Source organism: Siniperca chuatsi, linkage group LG11 (assembly GCF_020085105.1).
Source record: "Siniperca chuatsi isolate FFG_IHB_CAS linkage group LG11, ASM2008510v1, whole genome shotgun sequence".
NCBI classification, from domain to species: Eukaryota; Metazoa; Chordata; class Actinopteri; order Centrarchiformes; family Sinipercidae; genus Siniperca; species Siniperca chuatsi.
The window spans coordinates 18888727-18913235 of record NC_058052.1 but is presented as its reverse complement, the minus strand read 5'-3'; the positions used below and the strand labels follow the sequence as shown (position 1 = coordinate 18913235).

Sequence of the window (24509 nt, the reverse complement as noted above, 5' to 3'; positions counted from 1 at the left end):
CTTCCCAGAAATGAATTAATTTTTAAGAGCTCGGCAGTGGCTGCAGGGGTGGCACCAGATCCCTCTGGAATATGATTAGTCCCCCCTGGTGCCCTCCTCCTAATCAGATTCTAAATATGTATATGATTTTATTATTATGGAAGAACATGTAGCCGAATGAGAAAAGCCCTTAAATGAAATGGAAGCAACGCTATGTCCTCCAATAACAAACCAAACACTTTGAAGTGAAATGTTATTTTTGTGTAACGTTTATGGCAACCATTTTCATGAGTCAGTAAGAAGTAAAAATTTAACTTGGGAGAATATGGACAATCAGGAGCAAATGACATGCTAAGATTTATTTTCCTTCTGTGAATTGCCACAACACTCTTATTAATTAGACACATTTCATGTTTGATTTTCATCAGGTTGAAGTAAACAAGGTTGAGTGATTGCTGCTGTCTCTCTTTGCTCAGGAAGCACATTTCTTTGTATTGTTTTCTTTTTTGCTATCACATACAGACAATACAGTAATCAGGTTGGACAAGAGAATAACAATAATATGGGAGTGCTAATTTAATTTAACAGATTCTACTTCAATCAGGTTGTTTATTCATTGGTCCTTTAAAATCTGCAGTGCTGCTGTTCATCTAGAGAAGAGAGTAAAGTTGGAGTTGAATAAACTCCAGCCCACCCAAAATAGAGTAGCAAGGCTGGCGCTCCACTGCCCCAGTTGCATAAATGTAGATCTAATGCATACAGTGCAACTGAAAACAAGTTGAAGTAAGTCCTCTGGGGGGGAAGTCTGTTAAGAAAGAGTGCTTTACCCAAATGCTTGCTGTGTAGATGTTTTTCAAACTGAGACTCCTTGTGGGAGCTATTTAGTTGATTCGCCCAACTTCATGAGCAAATAGCTAGCTTATCTAATGAATTAAAAGTGCATGTATATGAATGTACCTTAAAGTAAAACAGTAGCTAGACTGCTTACCAGATAATCGAGAAAATTCAAAAAATTTTGCATATTGTTGTGAAGTGCAGGTCTGGAGAAGGAGCTGACTGAGGAGGAGCAGGAAGTTGGAGGAGCCTGGTTTGATCAGAGCCTATATTGAGGATTGAGTTCAGGTGTGAGCCTTTTGCACTACCTGCAGCAGAGCCCCAGGCTCTCTACTGGCAACAATTGTTTGTCTGAATGAAAATGTGTTTCTTTACTCTTGGTACATTTACATTTGCAGTATCTTGATGCTTGAGTTATTAACATAAATTAGTTAGAATGACTGTACATTGCGTTAATTCTTGTCAGTTACAGGGGTAGCCAGATATTTGCTCCCTATGTATTAAATTTGTTGTATGGTGATAATACATGGTACATATTTTCTGTTTAGATATAAAACCAGCATTGACTGGTGCCAGCCTCCCCTGCCATGCCACCTGTCTAATGTCTACAATAAACCACAATTGAAGATTAACCTTTCCTGTCTTTTGCAGGAACGCCCTGATCACATTCACACAGTTACACACATCCACACCTGGAAGCTGCACAGTACAACCACAGTCTGATCTGCTGGCCACTTGAGCAGTTTGGGGTTAAGGGCCTTGCACAAGGCCTTTAGGCCACTACTACCCCTAAACCTCTAGAAGTTGTTTCATACTTGTCACATTTCTTGGAATACTCTGAAGTTAATGAGAGATAATAAAAGGTATAATGGTTGATGTCAGCTGTGCTGTTAAATCTTGTTGACCCCTGAAAGACAAGAGAGTTCTGTGTGTCAGCTAATAAAAAGTATAATGTTTAAAACATAAACACCCCTGATGTTGCTGCTACTATGCCAGTTTGGCATAGAGAGAATAAGACAGTATATGAAGAATGTAGCACCTAGCTGTCCAAAAATATTATAAGATGCTTTAGGGAGACCCAGGCCCAGAGTAGAGTGCACACACCTGTGTCTGTGAAGGTCTGAATGTGCAGCTGAACGACTGTTGCAGTGAGTCCAGGAAGGGCTGGATCTTGTACAGGCCTTGGTTGCTTCCCTGCGATGGCCGGAAAGCGACGATGTGGAAGTACTTGAGGATCTTTTCAAAGCGTGCCTGGCTCATCTTCAAGGCAATGCTCCGGTTGCTGAAGAAGCCCGAGCTCCAGATGCTGAGCACTGACTCACAGCGGTGCACACTGGTGGAGGTGACAAAGCCCAGGAAGGCCTTTATCTCCTGGGCTGTGACAGGACGCCAGCCTTCGTCTGAGCCGAACCGCTCCTGGAACTTCTTGGCATACATGTTAGTCTGGATGACCATGTTTTGGATGCAATTGTCTGGGACAAAGAGCTGGAAGAAATCCAAGGCTGTGGCGGTGGCTGGCATCTTCTGAGCAGGGCCTGGATCAGGACAGGAAGAGAAAAAAACAGTGGAAAATTATGACAGAGGAAAATTGACAGAGTCCATATGGGCCAACTCACAACTCACAGACACAATTGTCACTTAATCCCAGTTTTTAAACTTTGGCACCAGGCCTTCAATTTGATTGACTTTGCTGAAAAAAAAAAGATTTATCTTTTGACACTGTAAGACATGTGGGATGCATTCAAACTGTACACAAACTATGTTGTCATCTCATAAGAAGAGAGGAAACAGTAACAAAGAGAACATCCATTAATTAAGTCTTAAATTGTACTAAATCGTCAGAAGAACATACTACGCTCACATATAGTTGTTGTGCTTTTTCATGGATCAGCCACAGCAGCATTTGGTGTGAATGTCACAAGCCCAGGGCAGCGGTTAGAAAGTTTACACAACATGACAGCCACCACACTGTGATACTTGTCACAGCGTGGCGTTTTTACGCTTGCGGAAGGTTTCATTGTCTTGTTGCTTTAGTGTTATGGCAGACAATGAGTCAAAATCATGTTCTGATCTGATAGTCAAGTCAGAAGGAAGCCACGAATGAAAGGCGTCTGATGTCATACTGTCAACAGAGCATCAGCTTATGAGATGATGTTGTTTAAACAGCAACATTTACCTTTTTAACCAAAAAATGCATGCACCTACTGTAAACCTGTGGATTTGCAAACACACAGAGTATGCATAATAGACGTGTTATACTTCTCCAGTGATTCCCAACCAGGGGTACTTGTACCCCAGAGGGTAATTCTGCAGTTGCTTGTGGGTAACATAGAAAGATTGTGGAGTAGCTAAACTAATTTGGAGCCCTGTATAATATTACTATAATATTCCTATCATATCTCTGTCTGGACTTAGAGCATGTGGTACAGTTTAGTAATGAGCTGAAAGTACGGTACTAGTTAAAATACCATATTCTTGCATGTAACTTCCAGTATCACATTAAAATAATCTTATGGTAACCTGTGATTTTGCTGTTGTATTTACACCTCTTATACCTTGTGGCGTACCCAACATTATCAAGTAACCTATTAATTTATCATATAATAACATACAGTCTTTTGTAGCTATTCAACAGTGAGTTTATATCTTTCACATATGATATCAGTATAATATAATAGTGACTGTCTGTGCGGGACTGTCCTGCCCGTCTCTCAAAATAACGGGGAAGAGTTTTTTTCCTTTCCTATGAAGCTATTTTCCCTTTTTCATATATTGTCTATCACTAGTTTACTGAGGGGAAAGTGACATTTACCTCACATTTAAAAGCTCTCTGTTTGTAAGCTTTTAGGTGTTGCACTGAAGTCACACAGTCAATACACAATGCAGTGACTGGCTTGATGTGTGCTCTAGTAAATTTGAGATTTTCTCAAAGGTTGTTGGATCCGTGAGAGGGAATTTGGACGTCGAGCAGAACAACTTCAGGCTCAATTGAACAGCACGATCTCATTATCTCTGAACAGCACAGAACAAGGTTTTCACTCTCTCTATTCTTTCTCTAGTGCTGAGTGGTTGTCTGCAACCAAAATAATGAAGGACTTTTGCTTCAGTCTTTTAATGTTGAGTTAAAGATAACCTGTAGTCCTACAAGACTTGAACCTAAATGGTACACTGTTTAAGCAACATGTGGAGGAGGACAGGAAGAGGAACAATGCCCATAAAGCTGATGCTTGCGGCCAAGACAGCAGTTTGCATTTGCATTCCATTAGACTTGAAAGCTGATTGTAAAATCCAGCGTGACTTCCTCGGAGTGAGCCACTCCTCAATAAAAACATCAGACATTCAGTTGGAAGGTCCACTGAGGCAAAATGACTCACCTCATCTTATCTCAGGAGTAAGCCAAAAATACAACCTGAGGAGGAATTCATCATTTTTATGGATAATGGAATTTTTTCTGTGTCATTGAGTACCTCCACAGATTTTTCTTTATAGATCCCTGCCAGCTGATCTTCAGTCCAGCCTACATCACTGATAAAACTGGATCAAACATTTACATAAGTCTTGTTTTAGACTATTGGCTAATGTTCATCTACAAGGGAAGCTGTGAAATATCAATTTCCCACATTACACCGCCTACGTTGCACATACAGACAGAAGTATAATCCCTCATGATCCTCAGCTGTTGTAGTATTTCTGCTATTGAGGGACAAACATCTGCCTGCTAGAGCTTTTATAGCCATGGTTTTAAGAATGAGAGATTATTGTGTAGTTGGGGGGGGGATAAACCCTTCATGTAGACAAAAAAAGCTTAAAGCTCAGTTTTAGCAGAAATTACATAAAGAGCACATAAGCTTGAGTGAGATTTCTGACTATTTTTCAGACAAATTCCAGCTATGGCTGGGCTGAAATTAATACCACAATATTAATAAGAATAATTTTCCATCCATCAATATACAGTATATCATATTTAGAATGTAGGCCAAATCACATATAAAATGATCTGTGTTCTATTGCTATGCACTGCATCAGAAAAAAACCTCTTCACATGTGTAAAACAAAGACTTTAACAACACATTTTGTTAATAATGTGTTGTACTTTGCTTGTAATAATTTATTTTGAAAACAGAATTATGTGAAATAGTCACATCCGATTGGATCATATCAGTCCAATTTTATTTTTGATTGTATATGCAGTGCTATGAAGATTTAAGAGAGTGTCCATTTTCCATTAAATAGCTCGACAGAACCCTGAAATATTCTGGTGTACAGATGATTAAATGACTGTTTAATTTTGATGTGTTAAAGTTGGCTAACTTTGTCTCAAAAGCCTGGAAGGCAAGGTGGCTCATTTATTCTGATTCCTCCAGTAGTACTACATGTTTTGCCAGTGATATATGAATGTTGTTATAGACAATGAAAACCTGGAAATCTGATCATGAAAATTGGTTTCCTTTATTTTTGGACTTTCTGTAGTATTGTTGGAAAATGTATGCAGCATTCTGGATCTAACTTATATGATTTTGTGGCTTCAGTCATTCGTATCATTACAATACAGTTCCACTGAAAGTCAACAGACCAAAATGAGAATAAGTTATATTAATTTCCAGTGTCATGCATAACATCTTGTTTGTTTTATATGTTATTTATAATTTATATAATTTCATACTTTTTGCCTCTGCATATCCAGGTCCCATGTTGGATTGAATGGGTGTCTCTTATTTTGGTTTTCTTGATTGTTTTGTTTTTCTTCTTCATGAGTCAGACATGCATCTCTGTTTCTCAAACAAATCAAATTTCATGTACGTTTTTTTAAAAGGGCTCTGCTATGGTAAGAGGCAACATGCAGACAAGACAGTCAGTCAGAAATACAGGGTCAGGCAAATAAACTGACATATGGTGAGTACCAGTAATCTATCATACAAGCTCAGCAAAGTAAATGAATAAATAGCTCTTTAATTCCCTTCAACATCACAATAACGTGGTTATATAATCTGAGATGTAGATATATGCTTCATAATCCTTGGCCTGGTCCGACAGTCTCTCTCTGAGATGAAGATAACGCACCTATAAACCTGACCTTGGGTTAACCACATTTTTATGCAAGCCAAAAACTCAGTGTGGTTTCAAACTTCTGCTACTTGTTCAAAACCAAGGACGAGTTGCCGCTGTAACTGTAACACAAACACAAACCAGTTGGAAGGAGTTTGTATGAGGTTGACTCGATGTTTTCTGACGGTGGCTGATGATTTATGTTCAGGATGCACAGTCTCCAAGGAGTGGAGCTGTCACATCAACACTGTGTCTGTGTCAGCACTGTCACTGCTGGACAGTAAGACACATAAACAGACAGAGAAATGGACAGGAAGACAGACAGGCAGGTGGGCAGATAGCTAGACAGAGAAATCCAGACACATGATAAAATATCATATGATGATATTTCCACCATGGGCCGACTTAGTATAAACCTCATCTAGCTTAAGCAGCTTCCCATCCCATGCCATTAAAATCGGTGGAGAAACATATTTATGTAGATATGCTGCTGCTCAGGATGCAGTCAATGTTTGCTGTTAAGTCCGATTAAATCAGAGTACGCACTTGGCTAGTTGAGGTCTGAAGTGTGATTATGGTCCCTGGCAGTCCTGCATCCATCCAGTCAAGCAGCTCATCTCAACCCTGATGCAGGATGGCGGGACCACACCCACACTGGCTGTGCTTGTGCAAGCAATCACTAACTGTATCTTTACAAACCAGACCAGATTACACAAAGCAGACAGACACACCTGCTGCCTCCCTAGCTTGAATCAAAAGAGCAAAAACAGTCAAATAGAGCAGAAGAGCGCTGGATGACATTAGAGTACAAAACATCCTGTAACCTTTTTCTCACCAAAGAACCTCTTATGGTATCCCGTCTCAGCTCTGTTTGGTTCAGATTATTTTGGATAAGCGAAATAGGCTCCATTCCATATCTGGGCCCTGTCTCACAAAGCAGGATTACTGAAGTTAGTTGGATAACGGAGCTGAGTGGAAATCAAATCTGGTACAGAGACAGAAGTAAACAGATCTGTTCCAGGTTTTGTTTGGTGTCCTGCTCAGTAATCATGCTTTCTGAGACAGACAAGTGCCACCACCTTCAATTTGGGCACCACACAACTCAGTAACAGACACAATAGTTAAAAACTTTTATCTCAAGACCATATCTTGTCTTTTATTTTGAATTCAAGAAACACACTTTTCTGTTGGCATTAGAAAATCTTGCAAAACAAATCTTGTTTGCATACAACAAATGCAGTTCACTTAACTTCCAGTGGTTTCCCAGCACTTTACCTATAGTCAATGTTGTGCTTGTGCTTTTATGCTCCAGTGTGTGTTTCATGTGTGTTTTCAGTGTGTGAGCAGCAGACTGAGGCTTGGTCCATATCTGCTACAGCCATATGCTGGTTCACCTCCAAGGGTGCCACAGTGCAACATGCAACATGTCACAGTGAATTCAAGATGGCATTTCCACCCATCGCCTTTGCTTCAGCTGAGGCAGAAGAGATGGGAGAGGAGGACAAATCCAAACAAAGCCTGACAGAAGGTGCTGCATTATAAACCCAAACCCCCACTCCCTGCATACTGTACTCAGTGATGGATAAATGGATAAAAAAATGTTCTGAAGAGACAATACTGACCGTAGGTACACGTTGGCTAGCAGTGGGTTTTAAACAGCATGAGAACAATTTGTGAGATGATGCTTTTGGGCATTTATGACAGGGAAAACTGAGACAAAGAAAGACAGAGCAGTGTGGGTGCACAGTGCTGTTTAACTGTCACGATTCTCACACACAAGTCTCCCATTTACACACACACATTCGAAGAGAAAGTGTGCAACCAAAATCAGGGTGCCTTGAGCTTGTGTCTCATGCTGATACAGTTACCAGTTCTGTTAATTAACTTGGTGCAGGAGGACAAAGGGCAGCATGTGTGCATCATGTATCCTGCATACATACACTGGGCTTTATGTAATTTGTGTGTGTGTGTGTGTGTGTGTGTGTGTGTGTGTGCAGAACCAGGAGAGACTACATGCTGAAATTAAACAGCATGTCTCCCTGCACTGCCCTGAAACATGAACACACAGTCACACAGGACAGCATGTGTACCACAGCACCAAGGGGTGAAGTATCAAAGGCTAAGCGTTTGCCATTAACTTAATACAGCAATTAACGATGCAGTGTCATGCTTCTCTCACTACACAAGCGCGCTCATAAGGAGGGTGCATGCACGCACACACAAACGCAATTGAAACAAGCATCCACTTGTTCCAAAGCAATAGCCTTTTGTATGCTGACTTGGCACCAGATTGAGAGCCAATGACCTGCTTGACCTGACAAACATGAAGGTGGACTGCACTCCTTCTGTCTGTCTCCATCAAATCACTTCACACCCACCCAATTTCTTCCCCGTTGCACAAATGACCTTATTCATCTTGTCGTGCATCACGTCTCACCATATGTCTCTTTGTACGTCGGCACGGTGACATCCTGCAGAGTCTCCGTCCAGCCCTCCTCCTCTGCCTGACTACGGGACAGAGAGCCCGGGGGACCGGCTCCGCTGCTGCCACCTCCCGCTCCCCAGCTGTGCCCGCTCTCCTTATCGCCCCGTTTTTGATGGTGGTGCTTCGGCTGCTCCTCCTCGCCTATGTAGTTGTCGGAGTCGGAGTCTCCGGAGGTGCTGTAGAAGGGATTGTCGCTGCTGTCGTCCCCGGACTCGCCGAACACGTCGTCGGATATCTGTAGGCTCTCGTACCGGGAACGGGCCGCTTCCAGGAGAGACAGCGCCTTCCGCCCGCACTCCGCCATCTCTCTCTGTAGTGATACTGCTCCCCCCTTTCTCTTTCTCCGTCTCGCTCTCCCTCTCTCACCCTTCCACCAGCGGCGTGTGAGTGGTCACGATCTTGCAAGATCAGGGAGGTGTTTGCTTTTAATGTGGCGGCTACACCCTCCCCTATCTTGTATGAATTATGATCCCTCTGCCCTCCAGGCTCGGATCCGGAGCCCGGCAGTCAGAAACGTGTGGATCCGGGGAGAGCTGTCCGCCTCAAGGGTACTGAAATATTTCCGCCCCCTTGCTCTGTCTACAGCGCTGCGCACTAGGCAAAATTTTCGATAGTAGTGGCACAGCATCCGGGTTGAGAGACCAGCGATTTCTCCTCAGAAAATAGAGAGAGTAGTGGCTGCCGCTGCATCACCTGACACCACAGCCCTGCTCTGTCATCCAATAAGATGCATTTTCTTATCTAAACCTAGAGAGGAGCGGCTGATGGGAGCTGTTGGGGCTAAAATGTGTGAATAAGTATGATGATTAATGGTAATATGACATTAGAATAAAATGTTGGACACAGAAAAGGATAACATGACAAACAAAATAAATGTAATGGATCCTGACCTCACGGAGGTCAAAAATCATAAAAAATATAATTAGGCCTATGTTTTTTTCAGGATGTTATCATGTGTACACCCTTACTACCTACACAATAACTTTTGCATACCGAATCATCACAAACATCTTCCATATTTAACAAAACAATTTCACCACAAGGTCCATAGCTTTTCCTACAGTATCACAAAATCTTCCTTAGCAGATGGAGTTTGCTCATTTGTCATGACATTGCCAATGTTTACAATTTTAGGTCTATTTTTTTAGACCCTCTGATGAGATTGGTTTGTCAACCACATTTTCCAAGGTCAAGAATGAACTTTAAAAGTCAACTTTTAAGCCAACAGGAGCGAGATGTCCTTAAAATGCTTAGAAAAATTTCAATTGAACTTCTACAATTCCGTGACGATTGGACAAACTCAATCCACTGATGAAATTCATGTGATACGATCAAAAGCTCCAGAAGAGCAAGTGAATGGACCTTGTGGTGAGATTGTTTTGTCTGCTTTCCTAGGTCGAGAGTGAACCTCCAATCTCCACCTTCCATATTGCTTTGCTGTTTTTTCTGGTGGTTACTTTTAACATATGTTTTCACTGATTTAGACCCAGAGAGCCTTATTTGGTGGGCAGAGATTAACATGCATTTTGGAGGCCTTAAACAACCCCTCACTCTTCTGTTGCGACAAACAAAGCAGGTGATATAGCCTATTCAAGCTTTTAATTAAACAAAATCAAACAACAACAACTAAAAATATCCCCTAAAAGAGAGTCCCAATGATAATTAACACTTGGATGATCAGAGTGGTGCAAATGGACCAGTATGTTGACTGTATTTCCGTGTTTGAAATGTAATGCCCATCAGTGCCTTTGAGCTAAAAGGCCATTAGAGCACAGGATACTTTTCAGAATTTGTTGTCTGGCATAATGGAGCCTTGTTGCCCTGCTGTGGGGGCATTAGTGTGTCCACATTTATTTGACATCCTGTACTGCTGACCATAGACTATAACATATTTGGTAATGAGCTCTGGCCAGTGTTAAGACAGAGGGTCATCTTAGGCACGAAGGGCACTGACATGTTTTTCTTTCTTTCTTTCAAAAGGCTATGTGCATTTCAAAAAAGATTTTTGGTTTTGCACTGAAGGCCTGAGAAAGACATAAATATTTGACCCTGTTCCAAATAATAGCCTGTGACAGCAACATGTAATCTTGCTATGAACTCATCCATTTGATGGAATCACATGCAATTTGAATTTGGACCTGTATACCTCCGGTGCAGCTAGTTTACTGGATATGTAACGTATGCATGTATATAACATTTTTAAAGACGGTTGTTTTGATGTTGTAAATTGAGAAGCCTCGCCTCACAGTGTATTTACCGCTTGCTGCCTTTAGAGGGCGCTGTTATATTATTGTAACCTGTCTAGTGGTCCTCTTGACTCTTCTTCTTCGTTGGTGCGCTTGCCATGTTTGCGGAAGCTTGGTTACAGCAGCTAGCTGGAGGCTTGTGACTTTTTCTGTGTATGTTGTATCTGTGTTTTAAAATCCAACATGAATCTACCAAAGGGACCAGATTCTTTGTGCTTCGACAAGGATGTTTTTATGAAGGTAAGAATCTGTTAACGGTATGTTTGGTAAAGCGCTAACGATGGCCTATGCTGTTAAACTAGCTAGCATTAGCTAGTTGACTGTTAATAGCTGTTCATAATGGATGCTACTGTTTCTTAAATCGTACCTGTTTGTTATTGAATAGATATACTCAAGCCAGTTAATAAGCCTTTAAACTTCAATCACAGTCATGGCTAATGTTGTTAATATCGAAATCACGTCAAACGTTAACGTTACTGTGCATTTACCATAATCCTCAATAGCAAACGTTAATTCTGTGTGATGTGCCTGAGTTTGTCTTTTTGGTCTGTCAGTTTGAAGCTAAGTCGATTTTCTCTCTCCATTTTCTGATACAGCATGTCTGTTCATGTGTTAACGATATTGGATGTTATTGTGTGCACGGCTAATTGCCAAGTGCTGTTAACTAAATGTGTCTGTATCCTTCTGGTCTGTCTGATCTTGCTGTCTGTTGTCTCTCTGTCTGCAGGATGACTTTGACGTTGACCAGTTTGTGGCGGAGTGTCGGAAGCAGGTCCAGCTGGAGGAGATGAGAGAAGACCTGGAGCTCTACTATAAGCTGCTGAAAACGGCCATGGTGGAGCTCATCAACAAGGACTATGCCGACTTTGTTAACCTCTCCACCAACTTGGTCAGTTGTTACTAATGTTGCCCATTAGCCACTGTGGTTGTACAGTTTGAACCTTACAACCAGCAGCTTGTAGTCCACAAGAGACAGGGAGGTCATCTATAAATCAGTGTCCATGTCTGTTGAGAAATATTCTCTTAAAATCTCTTAAAGACAAGCTTGACCTTCATTGTAAAATGTCTTGATGACTATCAGCTAAAATAGTTTGTTATATGCTCTGGAGCCCAACCTATAATTTGGCAAGCCATTGCTTTTAGTAGATATTATAACAGATGTATTGGTGTGTATGTTGTATGCAAAAAGAAATTGCAGAGCAGTAAATAGCAGCATTACTAAATGTTATGCTTAATTTATTCTGGATATAGTGTTTATTGATTTTTAAAAAAAATGTCATTCACATTTGTTGTTCAAAATTAATTATCTTATATTTACTGTTACTATCGTCTTTGACAACAAGGTTTTTTATTCTACTGTAAAATGTCTTCTGTCACAAAATATTTGTTTGTTATATTGCGCGTAAATCCGATAGTGTGAGGGTAGGCTGTTGTTAATCCCTGGCCTCTGCTCCCTCGTCTCAGGTGGGGATGGACAAAGCCCTCAATCAGCTTTCTGTGCCATTGGGACAGTTACGAGAGGAGGTTATGGTATGTGTTCTGATTAAGTATACTGTAAGCTTTGATTAATTCCTGCCACAGAGTGTTCATGCATGTTTCTGGCTGCAGAGTCTGCGGTCCTGTGTGAGTGAGGTGATTCAGGCTATAGACAGTCAGCTGTCCAAACAGGAAGATCTGCAGAAAAAAAAGGTTTGGCTCCTCGTCTTCCTGTCTGACTTTATCACTTGATCGTATTTTGTATTCATTATTAAATATATTTTACGATCACCTTTACAATGCTCTGTGACAGTCTATTATGGCGTGTCTGTGCTTAATTGTGAACTTAATGTTGTTTAAGTTAAGCTGTTTTTGAATTATTGTATAGCAATATTAGTTTTCCCACTTTTAATGTATAAGAACATGTGAAATAGTAGACAGTTGTCTACTCTTTGGAACAATCTCAATTAATTATCATCTTTCTTTTATTATCCCATCCATCAGGTGTATGTATTGAGGTTGATTCAGGTGGTGCGCTCAGTGGAGAAGATTGAGAAGATCCTTCACTCACAGAACTCCAAAGAATCCAGCTCTCTGGAAATCAGCAGGTGGGAAACTGACATGCTAATAAACCCAATGGCATCACATGCTGTATAACCTGTCATTGAATGTGGGCAGGTTATTTACCAAGTAATGGCAGTTTCAGTATTTGCATTTCAATATTTGGCCTAACCAGGTATCACAAATAGGATTTACATCAATAGACAAATTAAATTAGCTAGAAAAGGTCCTGGTTATAAATGTGTATGTATATCCTTTTTGGAGCTGCAGTGTGAAAAGTTCTATTTCTGTTTTGTAATCTTGAGCAATGCATTCCATTTTTCCACAAATATCCAAATTGCTGAGGCAAAGCACTGCAAAAACTTAAAAAAAAAAAAAAAAAAAAAGTACTTGTGCACACCAGATGTTCAAATTGTTTGAGCTTGATCACTGCCGGGATGTAGTTTTAAGCTTTTGTGTCGGACTTCATGTCTGTCTGTCTATGTACAGTCCCTTGTTAGCAGGTCAGATCCTGGAGAGGATTGCTACAGAATTCAACCAGCTGCAGTTCCACGCTGTTCAGAGCAAAGGCATGCCCCTATTGGACAAAGTCAGACCTGTAAGTGTTAATGGGTCAGGCAGTCAGACAGCTGATAAACTCAGTTATTCAATCAGTTTGTCTGTCTGGCTGCTCTTCTGTCAATCCATCAGTCCTGTAATTGTTTGACAAAGATAGTTCCTGTTCAGTCCTTCTGGTAAGTGCTGAGGGCTTTTGACAAAGTTCTGTCCTCTGCCAGCGTATCGCAGGGATCACCTCCATGCTGCAGCAGTCTCTGGAGGGCCTGCTGATCGAGGGTCTCCAAACATCCAATGTGGTCATGGTGCGTCACTGCCTGAGGACATATGCCACTATAGACAAGACTCGTGATGCTGAGGCCCTGGTAGGACAGGTGCTGGTCAAACCATACATGGACCAGGTAAACATGCCACACATGTTTTGATATACTGTAGATCCAAGGCTTTCTGCTTTTTTGAAGACATTCATTGATAACTTTGCCAAAACATCCTCTCCTCTCCTCTCCTCTCCTCCTTTTAGGTGATAGTAGAAGAGGTGGTGAAGTCCAGTCCGAATGGTCTCCAGTTGATGTACTCCAGACTGTTGGAGTTTGTTCCTCATCACTGTAGACTGCTTAGAGAGGTGACTGGAGGAGCCGTATCCAGGTACTGATGTTATCATGGAGGCAAATTAAGTCAAAGAATGCATAGATCAAGTGTTCTTTGTTGTGTTTTGAAATCCTCTTGCCTCTACTAGAAAAGCAAAACATCTGCTTTCATCTGTAGAGCTGTTGCATTCAGCATATTGACCACACACTTTTGATATTTATTTATTGTGTTTTATTCATATATTAATGTAATTACTATGCATCATTTACCCAACATGTTTGTCATAAAGCGTGTCAGCTTCATGACGTCTAGTGGGCTTCGAAGAGTTTTTCAAAAATACTACTCCTAGATTGTGCACATACAATGAATCAATGGCTGGAGTAGTAACCAATGTAGATGATATCATAACATATTTTTTATGTGCTGATGTTCCCTCTGTCTTCAGTGACAAAGCTGACGTAGTGCCAGGTTATGATTTCCTGGTGAACTCTGTGTGGCCGGAGATAATCAAAGGGATAGAGGAGAGGTTGGCCTACCTCTTCAACCCTGGAAACCCTGACATATTCTATGAGGTACAGCCATAGTAACACAGTTGGTGTGTGTATGCATTCACTTTGGAAAAGTTTTATGTATTGTATGCTGTAACGTAATTAAGTATTAGATTGAACAGTTTCACCTGTGTGTGTGTGTGTGTGTGTGTGTGTGTGTGTGTGTGTGTGTGTGTGTTTTCTGTTGACTCTTTATCTTCTTTTCTAGCGTTACAGTGCGAGTATGGAGTTTGTGCGGAGGTTTGAGCGTCAGTGCAGCTCACAGGCCAGTGTGAAGAGACTGAGAGTACATCCCTCATATACCAGCTTCCACAACAAATGGAACCTGCCTGTCTACTATCAACTACGGTGCATATTACCTCAATAGATCTATACTCTACATACTACAGCCTATAGATTACATTATGTCTCTTTTCAGAGCAAATTAGGTATTTTGTAAACCGCAGGCTTCACCCTTAATCATGTTGGTAGTGTTAGTTCAAAATGCTATATATCCTTTGGAAAACTTAGTTGGAAAAGTAAACTAATGTTCATTACTCATTTTTATTGAATATACAAAAGACTCCAGGAAATCTTGTTGTCACGGTGAGGCTGCAAGGGAACCAGCGGAGACTCTAAAAAGTCACTGTGCCTGGCCAAAGAATAGCCCCCCTGTAAAACCACAACTTTATTGCTTTACTTTTCGGTTGTGTGGATTAAACAAATGAAATATATTTTGTTACCTTTGGACTGAGCCAGGCTATCTGTTTTGCCATTTCCAGTGTCTATGCTAAGCTGCTAAGCTAAACTTGTAAGCTTGTATATATATTTAGATATGAGAGTTGTATCGATCTTCTCATCTAACTATCAGCAAGAAAGCATTTGCCAAAATGTCAAACTATTTCTTCAAGCTAATGGATATTTTGGTTTGGAATGAAACTCCTACATACACACAGCTTTAGATAACATCATATTTACTGGCATGCAGTGGATAATATGTGTTTTAACCTTTCAATTCAGACCTCTCAGCTTAAATGAATATGGTCAGACATTGGTGAAGGTGGAATTTCTGCGCAGCATGTATTTTGAAATATTGTCTAGTCTTGCTTTAAGGACTCAAGAGACAAGCTTTGATTAAAATTGCAACCTGTCAGCATTTTTTAGGGGAAAAAGACAAGTTGGCAGATGTTCACAAGTTGAACAAAGCCCCTTTTTATAGGAATTTGGAAAATTGCTTATGGGTGTGAATTTCATCCAGAATGATGACAGCAAAATGTAATGTGTGTGTCAGCGTATTACTAAACATAGCCCATAAACACGACACTGGACCTTGACTGAATGACCATTGATCTGTGTGGAAAAACTAGAGACGTTGTCTACTGTTTGTCAACCTTGTCCCACCCCCACAAATACGCACACACACTGTAAAGATTAGGGCTTGTGTCCTCATTTCACAATACAAACCTGCACAGTTCAGCTTGTCTGGAAAGTCCATAATTTCCAACGCACACAGTGTTGTTTTACATCATGAGCACCTGCATACCAGAGCTGATGTAACAAATAAGCTGATAACACATTGATTGTTTTGTTCTTCCCCTCTCTGTGTGTCTCTCCTTGTTTTTCAGGTACAAGGAAATAGCAGGAAGTCTGGAGAACAGCATAAGTGATGGACTAGAGGCAGCACCATGTAGGAATTCATTCTCTATCATGAATGCCAGTGTGGACCCAATACTTTACCTGCAGTAACTGTGTCTCTGTGTCTGTTCTTGTCCAGCTGGCAGTGCATACCACCTGCAGGTATCTGAGGTGTTGTGGTCCTGCCTAGTGAGATGTTGGTCAGACAAAGTCTACCTGTCACCTCTGGCCCATCGGTTCTGGAAGCTCACGCTGCAGCTTTACGCACGATTTGCCAAGTTTCTTGACGAGGTAAACTTAAATAAACCAGAGATGGACTATAATGATTTAAAGATTATTTTTAATTCCAACAAACACTATGCAAATATATAGCCATGTTTGCTGTTATTTACTTGTTCCACATCTTGATCGGTGTCTGCACAGGTGTTGACTAAGACTTCACCTACTGAGGTGACTAAAGAGCCAACCAGGCCTCTGCCGAGCTCAGCCTCCTCCACCTCCAGCCGAACGTCAATGGATGAGGGTGGCAGTGAGAGTGGGAGTCCTGCCTCCCTGTCCACCAAACATCTGGTCTACATTGCAGCTGACATCCAAAAGCTGCAGGAGCAGGTGCACGCACACAAACTAAATACATACATTTACATATGTAAATCCAATTTACTTACATATATTACATTTTAGACTTATGCGGTTAATCTAAATTTTTTTCATCAATGACAAAGTGTCCCTTTTTGAGAATTAAATAATGGTTTCCACTTACACTAATAGCTTGTTCGTCTTTCTCTTAGATACCAGAGTTGTCAGAGATGGTCAGAAAGCGGTTAGAGGCCATTGGATTCAAAAACTTTGCCTCTGTGGAAGGTAAGCTACCCATACAGTGCATATGGAAGTAATTTTAGCTTTTCACTTCCTTTGCAGCATTTGCTTGATCTTACTCCGCAATGTTTTGTCAGCAAATGAGGAGGATTTTATGACACCAGTATACACTAGTATATAACACCTGTTGCGAAGCACTGGAGGTTTCTCTGAATAGAAACTATAATACTAGTGGAATTTCAAATCTTTTTGGAGGATTTTTTTAAATTGGTATGTGTGGATGTGCGTGTGTGTACTTTTGCATTTACAAGTGTTCTCTTCTATCTCAGATGCTCTATCAGACTCCAAGGCTTGCCTGTCAAGTAGCATTCCCACTCTGAACACCAGGATGACCCAGCATCTGACTGAACGCTGTTGCCGCTTCCTGAAGAGTGCCTCTGAGGTTCCACGACTCTACCGCAGGACTAATAAGGTCAGTGAAGCTGCATACATGCACAAATACGTCTTTCTCCTATTAGGGTTGGGCGATTTGACGATATATACTGTGCAATGGCAGAAATGTGTCCACCAGTAGAGATCTACCAGTAGAGATTGCTGACACCTGAACATGTAGTCAGAAAAACAAACACTTGGAAGTTTATTTATCCCCAATATAATCTCCAAATGAACACTAGATTGACACATATAAGCGTTCTGGCACAAGGTCAGTGAAACTTGAAACCTTGTGCCGATCAAGTTTTATTGCCCCTGAATGTGATCTAAGTCCTTTAATTCTAAGTATCTGCTGATACTGAGTCTGATTCTTTATTCATATTTTCCTGCATAATAGAGCTGCACAATACACACTTTACAATTACATTAAATTTGGTAAAGCAATTTCTATATGACTCACAAGAAACTGTAGCCTGAAACACAGTTTTACTTTAATAGTTTAATAGAGAGGAATATAAGTCTGGAGCAGAAAAGTTGGGACAGGTAATCAGCTGCCTCTCCATCGTCAACATGAACAAAATGCTGAACTTCAAATTCAGTTTTCTACCAACTGCAATCCTTAACACAAGCAAATATTAAAATGTCTATCTTATGCTACCAACATATTTGTGAAAACTTCGCTGTGCATACAACATTCTACTTCCTTTCTGAATAGGATTTGCCAGCGCGTGCATCAGCCTACATGGACAACGCCTTACGCCCATTACATCAGTTGCTGACTGACTCAACAGGGCTGGTTACCCCCTCTACGGCACAAGAGTGGCTACGAGTTGCACTGTCTGACTGCACACAGAGGTAAGCTAACACACACACAAATACACTCCTGCAAACATAAATAGACCCAGATACAGTACCAGTGTTGAAGAATTAAAAAGTATGGCCTGTGCCTATGATGTTTACAGACTGATCTTTTCCATTTAATATAATTGAAAGACTGTATTTCTTTCATGTTATATAGGTATCTTTACAGCTGCAACCCACAGAGTTTGTATTTCCCACTTTCATTTTTCATTACTGTGTTCAGGTACTATGAGACCATCTCAGAGGTGCTGAGCTCAGTGAGAAAGATGGAGGAGAGTCTGAAGCGATTGAAGCAAGCCAGAAAGGGTGCAAGCACGACTACCACAGCAGGAGCAAACGGTGGACCCACAGACGACAGCAAGATCCGACTTCAACTGGCACTGGATGTGGAATACCTGGGGGAACAGGTAGGTGGCATTTGACAAGTGCACAAACACATGCAGACACGTGTGGAGACACATACTTAAACATGTGACAAACAATGCACATTCCAAAACATATTTATACTGTAGACAATTATTGGTGAAGTTACAAACTGTTACTAAGTTCTGTTACAAACTTCAGTGTCAACTGAAATACTTTTGATTATTCTCTCTTACTCTGCTCTGTACTGTTCTGTGTCTCAGATCCAGAAGATGGGTCTTCAGCCAAGTGACATCTCTATGTTTTCCACTCTGATGGACCTTGTGCGAGAGGCCCGAGAGCTCGCTGAACAGAACCAGTAAAAAGTTGACTCCATAGTAACTGAAACCCATTAACGTGCTGCACTCATCCCTACATTTCCTGAAGACTTATGAAAGAAAACATTTATGATTTATGATGATCAGACCAGGAAGAATGTAGGACAAGAACTGACACTACTGAAATACTTTTTCAACCATATTTGGTAAAAAATATCTCCATTTAATGCAGACTTTAGAGCCACAGCGCGCAAACCTTTCAACAGCAGGAACCTGCCTGAGTTGTGTCTGATCAAGCTGTAAATTGTTGTTGGAGACAGAGTCTGTGAGTGAGTCTGGATCATCACTGGTTCTACTGTAAGCAATGTGAATAAAAGCGGCTGCATGATAATATGTTCATGAAATGTTTTTTCACAAAATGTGCACTGCTTTATTGAAAGTTATTGGACTGATCACATGTTGATGTGATCACAGTGTTCCATAACAAGAATCTAAGTTGTAAAGAGAGAATGTCAGTCAAACAATATTTGTCTAATTTCTACTTGGTGAAGGATTCGTCTCAAATAAAGAAGTCTGTCAGTGTGTAACATGTACATTTTTGTTCAAATCAAAGTTGTATAATATAATATGTTTAACATAATATAACATAACTGGGGAATAAAATAAAGAACTTTGGATACAGTGTTGAATTTGTGTGTTTTAATACAAAAGTCATTAAATAGCTACAAGTGGTTGTATATTAGTCACATGTTTGCACTGCATGCATCCTATCCCCTCAGGACTACCAAGAAAGCTACAGGACTTTGAGCATTGTGTACATGCCAACAAGTCATTATTACACGTGATGTCACTGAAAAAATATACGTCTGAATTAAAGTGGTGTTATGAAAACAAAGATTTAGCCATGAATAACTGGTGTTAGATTTGGCCTCGAGCAAGAAGATGTAGACACCCATCACCATTCAGTAATGCTGATATGCCTATTTCCACATTATTTCACACATTAAATCATGTTTTTATTCATATATATTTATGAGTGAGATGTAATATACAGTATATACTGCTACTATAATTACCACATTTTCAACCAGGCATCATAAAACCTTAGTTACAGATTTTTTGATTTGCAGATACATTACAAAATACAGATTTGGGGTTTTGTAAAAGGTAGTGCATTGCTCTTAATGTCTCAACATTCAGTACACATGAAATTGTATTATGTCAGTCGGTGGTGGTCAGTTCTATTAGTCATGAAGATTTATTAATTTGAAATGATTAATCTGTTTATTGTTTGGTTTAATTACAAAGTTATATTGATTGTGGGAAAAGGACACTGCATTATTTCTCAGATAAAATTCTTTTTATGCACAGAATATATAGGAGTCAGCATGAGAAGCAAAATTTTGGAAACAGGATGAGAAATATGTATATGATTTATCATATACTGAAATTTTATGTTTTAGCAATCCAAAAATGAGTTGATGTACAATAGTTGATGAGATGGTTCCCAAAATAAATAATTGTCTAAATTATTATTCTGTATCTCATTCCAATTTCCACACTGACAGCAATAAATGTAGCATAATCCCTAACCAGAAAATGTAATGATCTCTAGTGTGGCATTTCCCTGCAGTCACGTTTTGTAGGCTTCTCTCTCCTGACCTGTCTATTCTTAAATATTGATATAAGACTCATTTGAAGCATTGAAATGGCAATGACTTCGTCTGAAATCCTGATGAAAAACGATGACATTTGAACTAAACTGGGATGCAAATGTTTTATTACAGCAATCACAAATCGTAACAAAACAAAACTAAACTCTTAGTTACAATATACAACGTTATTAGTCATTCATTATAGAGAATCGTGGTTACTGTACCTACTCTACTGAAAAATACTGTACAGAACTCTGCTATAATAAATTTTACAGAAAAAAACAAATTAGTGTGTTTCATAAACACATAAATACAGGGATCCCCAGTAACTTCTGAGTTTATGGAGAGATCAGCTAGATGATGAAAGATAACTACAACACTGCGAGGTTGTGCTTCATTCCTCGTGTACTGTATATGGCCATTATTTCAGTTGGAAAACAAGGTTCTGATCTAAATGGGTTGTCTGTTGAATGATTGATTTCAGCACCTGCAGAAACTTAAGCTGTAGGCGATAAAGTACATTGTAAAGAAATGGGCTTGATATGTTGGACATTTTTCATGTCAGAGGTTTTTGTTGGTTTTAAATACTAAAACTTTAGAGTGTAGGGTTGGTGATCTTGCCCAGCATGAGGATGGCGTTAGAATCTCCTTCTATGACAGAAAAAAAGAACGGCCGGTTGATGGACAGTTTCAGAGGGACGCCCTCTTCCTGGATCTTGTCCTCAGGTTCTGCTCCTTCTTCTGACATCTCAAACATAACGTTGTTGACCACCTGAGAGGAGACAGAGACATCTGTTAATGATGCACACATACACAGTGAATGTTTGTTATAATATGACAAGATCATCTACTTCACCTTATCTAAAGTGAAGGGTTTAGTGCTGCTGAGCTGGCTGAACTCAGCCTGGGAGCCCAACAGTTTGGTCTCAATTTCTGGATCCATGTTGGTCAGCAGGTCATGCAGGTCAGACACAGAAGACATGGAGAACTTCGGGAGTGATAGCTCCAACAGACTGGGTGGATGGACAGAAGGGGAGACAGATTTAAAATTTTAAGATGAAAAGTATTTGAACTGAAATAGGACTATATCTGACTCATCTATGGCCTCATTTGCTTTACACTGATTTGAGGACACATTATTGATTGACTGATAATCAGAATCAGAATCAGAAATACTTTATTGATCCCCGAGGGGAAACTCTTTTGCTCACTATCACGTCAATGCACACAGGAATAGAAGTACTAAGCAAAAAAATATAATACACTATAATACAGGTCAGATAAATTAAGTACCTAGTGTAAAATTAAAATAAGTGTAAAGTACAAAGTGGATTACCGGTTGAGTATGTACGGTATAATAATACAATGTAAATATAAACAGTTGCTATGCTATGGTATTTTTGAAGCCAATACAATGGCATATACTGTAAAACAAGGAACTGTGTTTCTACAGTTGTGGAAATAAATCAAAAACCAAAAGTGATGAAAATTCCAGTTTTGTTTTGGTAAAATGATGGAAAAGAATAGAGCCCAAAAATGTTTTGAAAATATAGATATCTGTAACTTGCTGGCAAGTTATTATGATGAATGTAGGTTTAATCACATATGAATAATAATCAAAACTGCAAGAGTAACATAAGTATCATGCAAGTTGTAATTACACAAAATAGGCCTAAAATCTTAGAATGAGCTATACAATACAAAAGTGACATTTGAACAGAAATACAAATGATTGGTTACTGAATGCTATAACTGAGTGACAAGTTACATGACGCTGATGGAATTAAAGATAGATGCACAACGGGGCCCATGACATGACGATAAAAGACAAAAGATGCTTCAGATTTCTAGTTGTGCTATTGTGAAGGATATCCAGCACTGAAGATGATACTAGGTCTGGATTTAGGGTGTTAAAAAAGCACTCACCCTTCCTGGAGGCTTTGGTGCCAGTCAGACATGACGTCAGTGCGCAGCTTAGACTCTAAATCATGGAGGTTGGCCCCTTCATGAGGCAGGACCAGCAACATGTAGGACCGTTTGCTCAGAGACAGCTTCACAACTGTGCACCGCCGTACCTTGGTGGTAACAAAAGAACAATATTACAGATGAGTCCAGTCATTAAGATTTGAGCAAGCTCACTCACCCAAATACATTTCATATTTTACAGCTGCAAATATGTGGTGAACAGAAATGCACAAATGAGCCAACAAATCAGTATAAAAAAGACAAATCTCCTGAACTAAGATTTACCTTATCATTCAAGTAGTGGTACTGACCCGTGTGGGTCATCAGTGGAGCCATCACTGTGGTTGTTTCATCCACATGAAACTCCTGCAAAGAGGTCTTCTCTGGTTGGAAGGCTGTCCTCCAGTTGCCTAAACAGACACAACCAAAGAACACAATCAGGTACTGTAAGGTGGTGCAGTAGTTGACAGTACTCTAAACATTATTATCTGTAGGATTTCCATTTGGTATATCAGCATCTGGGTCAACTAAGTGTGTTTGAATTTATTGCAAATCTGATCATAATAAGTGGTCCAGTACTGCATCTGTCCCACATTAATTTAAAGTGAAAACTTTCAACAAGTACAACACATATCTGCAAAATGTTTTCCTTTCCACATACAATCTTTGGTGCCACACACACAGTGTAACAGGCTTAGGTAGTTGATTTAATATTATCATCCTGGCATTGTGATGAAGATTTTTAAAGTCCTAAAATGTGGTATATGTTTACATTGCGCTCCTTAAATACAAGTGAGTTTTGACTCATGAATTGCAATTTGTGTATTCTGTCAAATAAATTTAACAGACGTCTAAACAAAAGAGAGGAAGAGACAGACCTTGGAAGTTGAAGGAAGTAATGAACAGAAGGTTGCTGCTGGAGTTCAGATCTTTGAAGACGCTCTTCACCTTCCCGTCTGACGTCTTTTCCACGAAGCTGTTCACCAGCTGCTCAGCCTCCTGAGGTTTGGAGAAGTCGACCCCGCGGATGAACGATGTGTCTGAGAAGTCCTGTGTGCCTTGAATAAAGTCCTCGGACAGTTGAGCATCCTGGCGAGTGAAGGTCCAGACCTGGGTGGTGATCTCATCTTTAGGTCCATCGTCCACCAGAGAGTTAATACTCTGCAGGGTCTTGAGAACCTTGTGTCCGTCCACTAAGGACACACAGTCCTCTCGGTCGGTGCCGCTGCTCAGGCCCAGTAGAAGCTGGAAGGAAAGGAGAGAATTGGGAAAAATGTACTTCTTTGAGTGAACGTACAAGACCTGATAATCAGATAGATGGTTAGGACTGTATCAATAGACTATTTTTTTTGGCTATCTCTACAATAAGATCAAATCAAGAGCAGGACCTGGAACGAGCTTGCTGTCTTCTTGGAGGCTCCCAGGTAGAAGGTGACGAGGGATCCGAAGGTGTTCACTGGAGAGAGGAGGATATTGGAGCTGAGCTGTTTGCTGCTGAGAGCCTGGTACATCCTCAGGCCAAGAGAGTTCAACAGCTCTGCCAGGACCACTGTCCTCTCTGTGATGTTCTGCCTCTGTGCATCCAGTTTAGACGGGTCCCTGCTGTCTGGTGTCAGGACTTCAATATCAAGGAGCGTCACAGGAAGTGTCTCCAGAGGCTTGGACGTCTGGGTCTGCAGGGTCTCACAGCTGACATTCTCGGCAGCAAAGAGATGAAAGGGGTGAACGTAGACACGGTTGGCTTGGCTTCCTGAGAGGTAGCAGCAGAGTAGGAGAGCTAGAAGAGGCGACCACAGAATCTGCATTTTACCTTTTGTTGGTAGTCACCTTTAAAATGATTCCTTCTGCGGAGGGAGACAGATATTTTTAGTATACGATGCTTGAGTATATCAACCTATCAACTGCCTCTTGTGTCTTAGTGAACACTTAGTATTGGGTGGCCTCTGAATTGTATATCACTATTAGTGTGGCTTTTGTCAGAAATCTGGCTGGATCTGGTTTTCCATCTCTGACAGGATTGGCTGGCAGGAACATTGGACACAGAGCGGCATGTCAGAGATGGATTGATTGCTCTTTGTGTGTCTTCTCTCCTGCTGGTCAGTGAATGAGAGCAGGCATAACCCTCTGCAGCAGAGGGCGCATTGATAATGAAGACATATCTACGTGCG

General features: G+C 40.5%; 3 protein-coding genes across 3 annotated transcripts in view; 1 reads left to right on the top strand and 2 right to left on the bottom strand.

The window, feature by feature from the left end:
* pgbd5 (piggyBac transposable element derived 5) overlaps nucleotides 1–9383 on the bottom strand; it is a 28058-nt gene extending 18675 nt beyond the window's left edge. Inside the window, exons 1-2 of the mRNA XM_044213822.1 lie at nucleotides 8297–9383; nucleotides 1918–2348 (exon numbers count right to left, since the gene is read on the bottom strand). Coding sequence (XP_044069757.1) covers nucleotides 1918–2348; nucleotides 8297–8648 — 783 coding nt within the window. The 5' untranslated portion in view covers nucleotides 8649–9383. The remainder of the gene's footprint in view (nucleotides 1–1917; nucleotides 2349–8296) is intronic.
* A 1279-nt stretch (nucleotides 9384–10662) lies between these two features.
* Nucleotides 10663–19405, top strand: cog2 (component of oligomeric golgi complex 2). Its single transcript, XM_044213820.1, has 18 exons — nucleotides 10663–10830; nucleotides 11318–11479; nucleotides 12055–12120; nucleotides 12199–12279; nucleotides 12571–12674; nucleotides 13117–13225; nucleotides 13404–13583; nucleotides 13703–13827; nucleotides 14216–14342; nucleotides 14527–14666; nucleotides 15923–15984; nucleotides 16072–16223; nucleotides 16356–16541; nucleotides 16721–16793; nucleotides 17078–17220; nucleotides 17896–18035; nucleotides 18265–18448; nucleotides 18668–19405. The coding sequence occupies exons 1-18, from the start codon at nucleotides 10774–10776 to the stop codon at nucleotides 18764–18766; spliced, it is 2190 nt and encodes a 729-aa protein (XP_044069755.1). The 5' UTR covers nucleotides 10663–10773; the 3' UTR covers nucleotides 18767–19405.
* A 1079-nt stretch (nucleotides 19406–20484) lies between these two features.
* Nucleotides 20485–24185, bottom strand: agt (angiotensinogen). The gene is made up of 6 exons (XM_044213823.1): nucleotides 23730–24185; nucleotides 23220–23586; nucleotides 22627–22751; nucleotides 22303–22451; nucleotides 21233–21389; nucleotides 20485–21148 (listed from the first exon to the last, which is right to left on the bottom strand). Exons 1-6 carry the CDS (start codon nucleotides 24144–24146, stop codon nucleotides 20972–20974), a joined length of 1392 nt encoding a protein of 463 aa, XP_044069758.1. The 5' UTR covers nucleotides 24147–24185; the 3' UTR covers nucleotides 20485–20971.
* Between the last annotated feature and the right edge of the window lie 324 nt (nucleotides 24186–24509).